Here is a 6000-nt window from a genome sequence, read left to right on the forward strand (position 1 = left end):
GGAAAATAGACTTATTTTCACTACATATATGTCACAGCCCATAGAGGAGGGACGGTAAATAGACTTATTTTCGCGATAAATATGTCAAAGCCTAAAGAGGAGGGACGAAAAATAGACTTATTTAAAAAAAGGCACGATGGGCCACCCGCGCCTTCGGGCCAGCCCGGCACGGCCTGATGGCTGGTGGGCCGTGCCTGGGCGGGAGGCGCAGCCCATGGGCCGGCACGGCCCGGCACGAAGGCGGGCTTTTTGGCCATCTATAGTTTGCACTAGGTTGCATCATATAAATCAGAGGGGGGAAATCTTGTAAAATATGAATGAATCTTATGAGGCCTTTTGAATCTACTTCCTCTGTTTCACAATGTAAAACTTTCTAGCATTACCCATATTCATTTAGATGTTAATAAATTTAGACATATGTATATGTCTAGATTCATTAACATTTAGATGCATGTGAACAATGTTAGAAAGTCTTACATTGTGAAACGGAGGGAGTAGATCATATGCTTCACAAAGTACTAATTCCTCCGTTTCACAATGTAAGACTTTCTAGCATTGCTCATATTTATTTAGATGTTAATGAATCTAGACATATATATGTGTTTAGATTCATTAATATATATATGTATGTGGACAATGCTAGAAAGTCTCACATTATGAAACGGAGGTAGTATTAAGATTTCATGAACTTTTGTGCTACTTTTTTTAATATATTTAATGATATATCCCGGTGTTAAGTTAAACTTATATTAACTCGTCCAGATGTAAATAAAAATGTGCTAAACCTGGTGTGAGACGAAACAAGGTACTCCCTCCATTTCAGGTTACAAGACTTTTTAGCATTGCCCACATTCATATAGATGTTAATGAATCTAGACATATATATGATTGTGGGCAATGCTAGAAAGTCTTATAATATGAAATGGAGGTAGTATATGTTTTAGCCCGATCCAATATGCAATTTACTTTTATAAAATCCAACTAATTCCCTTTTTTAGTAAAATTGAAAAATAACAAAATTACTCCCTTTATTATTATTTTAGGGGAAATTTGTAAAACCATCTCATAAGTCAATTGAAGATTAAAATTCCACCCCATAAGTCATTTTATTGCAAATGCTCACCCTACCTTGTTTTGTTGCAAAATCCATCCCAGAGTGCACGTCCCTAATTGAATCAGCACGTTATCGCTGATGTAGAGCAACCACGAGATAAGCTAGCCGAGTCAATATTATCCAGGTGCTTACATTAGATTTATTCTTAATGTTTGGTCGAACTTTCTTGTGCATATAGCGAAACTCGGTGTGATAACGTTTAAGTTGTCACGAGTAATTCTATTGGTCGAATCTCCAAAAACATGTCAAGGCTATACACTTAGCAATATTATTTTTGATAAATACCATATTGACGGCACACAATCCATAAAACACATGTTGATTAGATCAAGCATGTGCACACTAGGGTGGTTTTTGCAACAAAACTAGATAGGGGTGGGCATTTCTAACGAAATGACATATAAGGTGGAATCTCAAATTTTAAGTGACTTGTGGGGTGGTTTTTGCAATTTTCCCTTATTTTTTAGTGAAAAAAGAGGAGGAGAAAGAAATGCTGAATTAATTCTGGCCCAGAAGTGGCCCAAAATAACATATCCAGCCCAGGTCCAGCCCAATACTCTCCTTTGGTGCACACGAAGAACACCACACCACAGCGCGAAAGTTAGGGTTTGCTCGAGGCGCGGCGCGAGGGGAAGCTAGGTCTTAGCGTTGTCGCGTCCGTGGAGAGATCGGAGATGGCGGCGCGGGGCGGCTGATCGCGCGCCTCTCTCCCTCTCTCTCTCTCTCTCCCCTCTTCAGGTTCCATCATCCATCGTCGTCACCGCTGCTCCACTCTTCTCATCGATCTGCGCCGCCTCGAGGTAGGTAGCCCCCCACAAGCCTCTGATCGTTTCAAACCTTAGTGATTCTTTTTCTTGATTTTAGATGAAATTTCGGGGTGGTTTTGATAGGTTGTTTGTTCCCTCTTTGCATCATGCCGTTTCTGTTGGTTGAGCGATGATCGACGGAGGGTACCCGTACCCTAGGTGAACTTCTTGTTATTTCTGAATTTTTCTTTTCTCTGTTGCCGATGTCGAAAACTTGGGTCTTGAACTACCTCAAATTGTAGAAATGCTGGAGAAAGACTTGTTAATATAATTCGGAAAAAAATAGTGGACCTCAATCGTAATACTTCCCCTGGTCCATAAAAAACCAAACTAGGTTGGTTTTTTTACGGGACAGAAGGAGTATGTCGCTGCCATTTGTTTTGCACAGGGGTTAGTGGCCTTGTATTTCTAAGGCTATCTTTGGCGTCGAGGGTTGGAAACCCTTCCTCCCCAGTTTATTATTAATTAAGTATTAGCTAATAAAATAAAAAAAAGATTAATATGGTTTTTTAAAAATAATCTTATAGATTTTTTTTTTCAAAAAAGTAACTTTAGCCGTTCTGGAAGCGTGTCATATAAGACGAGGGAGTATAGAATACACCCTTCTTTAATATAGCTTGCTCAGCAATTGCATGTACTTATTGTTTCAAAAAAAAATAAATGCATCTTCTTGGGGTGTTAATTCGGTTATTCTTTTCTTAATTGCTACCAGTACTTCCTAGTTGTGTGCCTTTCTTCTCATGCATTGTTGATTGAGTTGATTGGCTGTGAGTGGTGTTAACCTAGCTGGACTCGGTTCAACTAACAATATTGTTGTAAACCGAGCCTAGAATTCGTGGACCATGTTGGAGCTTAAAATTTTGGTTCTTGGTAATGCAAGTAGACCTCGGTTGTTTTGTGTTGAGAGTGATTTTGGTGTGAATAGTTGGGTACTGTGGTAAATGCTTCCAAATTGAGACGCCAGTATACTAGCTTGTAGTCTAGTTTTATGCTGTTTCTTATAGGTTAACTGTTGTTTGCTCAAAGAACTGTAGAAAAATAAATATATTGCCAACCTTAGCTCGTCATGTTTGGAGAGGAACACTTGGACACTTGGGTGTTCAACGGAAAAGGGTTAATATATATATGCTTCTTAATGATTTTCACTACTGCTATTCGGTAACCTTCGTATAAATCGTTCTAATCATATTAATTTCACCCCAGCACTCAGATGCCTGTGGAACTTGGGGATTACCAATCTTGTCCACCCGTATTTCACAATGGAGGATCTTCCGGGTGCAGCACTTGCAGAGATCATGAAGAGGATTACAAGGACAAGTGATCTAAGTTCTCTTTCTCTTGTGTCGAAGCGGCTCTACACCATTGATGCGGAGCACAGGAGTACTATCCGTGTTGGTCGTGGCCTTTGGCCTGCTAAAGAAGCCTTGTTAACACTCTGTTCCCGATTTTCCAATTTGCGGAAAGTTGAGATCAATTACCATGATTGGACACGTGGCGATGGGAATCAGATCGACAACCAAGGCCTTCTTACGCTTTCAACTTGCTGTCCATTGCTGACTGATCTCATTTTAAGCTTCTGCTATTACATCGATGACTCTGGTCTAGCTTACCTAACTGATTGCAAGAAGTTAGTTTCCCTCAGGCTGAACTCTGCAAAAAATATAACATCAAGTGGGCTTCTCGTTGTGGCTATTGGTTGCAAGAATCTATCTGGTCTTCACCTCATCAATTGCAATAAAATCAGTGGTAACCCTGAATGGCTGAAGTACCTTGGCAGTGATGGATCATTGGAAGAACTTGTTGTAAAGAATTGTGGAGGAATCAGCCAGTACGACCTCCTATTGTTTGGTCCAGGATGGATGAAGCTCCAGAGGTTTGTGTTTGAGGTCAGTAATCTTTACAACATATTGAGACTTCGAGATCCCTCATTCGTGGCGAACTACCAGCATAGCTATGATTTCTGCTGCAAGAGTTTGAAGGATTTGCGTTTGAGAGGGATTGCAACCGTGGAAGAAATAGGACTTCGTTCTCTTCTGGGAAAAAGCAAATCACTACAGATACTTTGCCTTCATTTTGTTCTTGGTCTAACTGACAGTGACATGATCACACTCTCCCAGAACTGCAGCAACCTCAAAAGCATCTCTCTTCAGCTTGAGCCTGTTCTTGGTGTAGGACCTCAACGTAGAGTTTTCAGGATGCCATTGACTGATGTAAGCCTCAAGGCTCTAGCCCTCGGGTGCCGTATGCTTCAGATTGTTGAGCTCGCAGTGTATTCCCGTCACACTCCTTATCCAGAAATTGGCTTCAGCCAAGAGGGCCTTGCGACGCTCTTCCAGTCTTGCCCAATTCGTGAACTTGTTCTATGTGGCGCCAATATCTTCGATGATGAGGTGATGAAGGCCCTCTCGTCTGCACAATTCCTGGAGACTCTCAAGCTTATGGATTGCAATCAGATAACTGATGCCGGGATGCGCTTGCTTGCCAATAGTTCATCTTTGGTTAACCTCACATTGCAGGATTGTCGCGGTTTTACTGATGATGGAGTCAGTGAGGTCGTACGTGCACGGAATTTGGATTCTCTGATTGTTCAAGGCTGTCGCGTTTCTTGGAAAGCTGTGAAGGGGGCTGCCAAATCTGTTCGCTATGATCATAATTGCCCAGTCTATGGCCGTCTAAGTAGATCGAGCATGATATCCACTCTGGATTAGGTGCCCCTCAAGATTTTCAGTTGGGCTTTTGGATCCCTGTTGAATTGGTTGAGTACTTGAGTTGTTGCCAGGTTCACATCATTAATTGTTGTCGGTTTCATTTTTCATATACCTGAATCTGCTTTGATTTGTTACTGTTGACGCTGATCTGTTGTAGCTTATTATGGTGAGCCTTGAATTTTCGTGAGCCATCTGTTCTGTGAAAAATCATGGTATTGGTCACTAGTATGGTACAATGCAGCTACTGATATATTTCTTGGTACTTTCATCTTTGTTTACCTTTCCAAATCCATCTATACAACTAGTTCTTTTGTTAGTGAGGTTACCCTGTTTGAATTCTGATTGTTTTTTAGAGTGTTCTAATTTGCATTTCCTCTCACAAAAATAGCATGAATACTTAGCTTTTCGTAGAATTATCAATCTGAACCACCTTTTTTTTTTCTGGAAAAAAAATCTCTACTCTGTTTGTTCAACATTGTGGGCATATAAGCATATCGCATAGGAAATTATATCTTAACTATTTTAAAACTACTTTAAAAGCACAATCGTCTTCCTTCCTCTCTTTAAAAGAACATTCCTCCCTACAAAAAACCGCTTCCTCACCTTCCCAAATAAACCGGTCCAGAAAAAAACCCCCAAAACCCAAATCACTGTGAAAAACCAGCATATAAAGAAATTTAATCATATTTCTCTCTTCCAATCTCGTTACGATTCACGGGCATATATATGTAACTAACATCGAGAAAACTTCATTTTATGTGATTCCATCTATATATGCCTAAGCTTAAGTATTAGTAGGATTGCGGCTGCTGTGACTATTTTCACATATTTTAGCAGTTTTTGAAACTGCTCTCAGATTTAGAGCTTATCCACGCTTTTTTGTTCAATTGGTTAAAGCATTTACCATGTTGAACTGCGGCCATACACACTGTTTGAAGACTATGAAAACCTTGTATGGTTAACCGGATAAGTTTGAGCGACTAAATATTATTTTTCTACAAACGAAGTGTCTTTTTTTTAATAATGTATAGATATTCAGCCTCTATATCCGCAAGGGGACATACACAGTCAAATAACATGACTGAAAATTTGACGAACTTGTGGATATCGAAGCATTGGCTACAAATTGTCATGTCTATGCTTGCTGACTACTACTCTCCGTTTCATATTATAAGACGTTTTAGTATATGTATTTCTTGTAATCTCTATTATATATGCAGTAATAAATAAAATTCTTCATCTTAAACATAATAAATAATAAGTTGCTGTTCTTATGAATCGATTTGCTCCATCCCATCCCAAGAGCCCAAATAGGGAGTAGTACTTGCTGAGGAAATTCACCATCCTTTGCTGCTCGATGCAAAAGCATTGG

The 6000-nt window shown here is 39.9% G+C and overlaps 1 protein-coding gene across 1 annotated transcript; it reads left to right on the forward strand.

Moving 5' to 3' along the window:
• Window positions 1-3179: 3179 nt before the first annotated feature.
• LOC127756351 (F-box/LRR-repeat protein 14-like) lies at window positions 3180-4628 on the forward strand. Its single transcript, XM_052281709.1, has one exon. The coding sequence runs from the start codon at window positions 3180-3182 to the stop codon at window positions 4626-4628; it is 1449 nt and encodes a 482-aa protein (XP_052137669.1).
• Window positions 4629-6000: the final 1372 nt, after the last annotated feature.

This window comes from Oryza glaberrima, chromosome 12 (assembly GCF_000147395.1).
Source record: "Oryza glaberrima chromosome 12, OglaRS2, whole genome shotgun sequence".
In the NCBI taxonomy this organism is placed as follows: Eukaryota; Viridiplantae; Streptophyta; class Magnoliopsida; order Poales; family Poaceae; genus Oryza; species Oryza glaberrima.

Coding starts and splice junctions, on each gene's coding strand:
- LOC127756351 (XM_052281709.1), top strand. CDS start 3,180: ATGGAGGATCTTCCGGGTGCAGCACTTGCAGAGATCATGAAGAGGATT.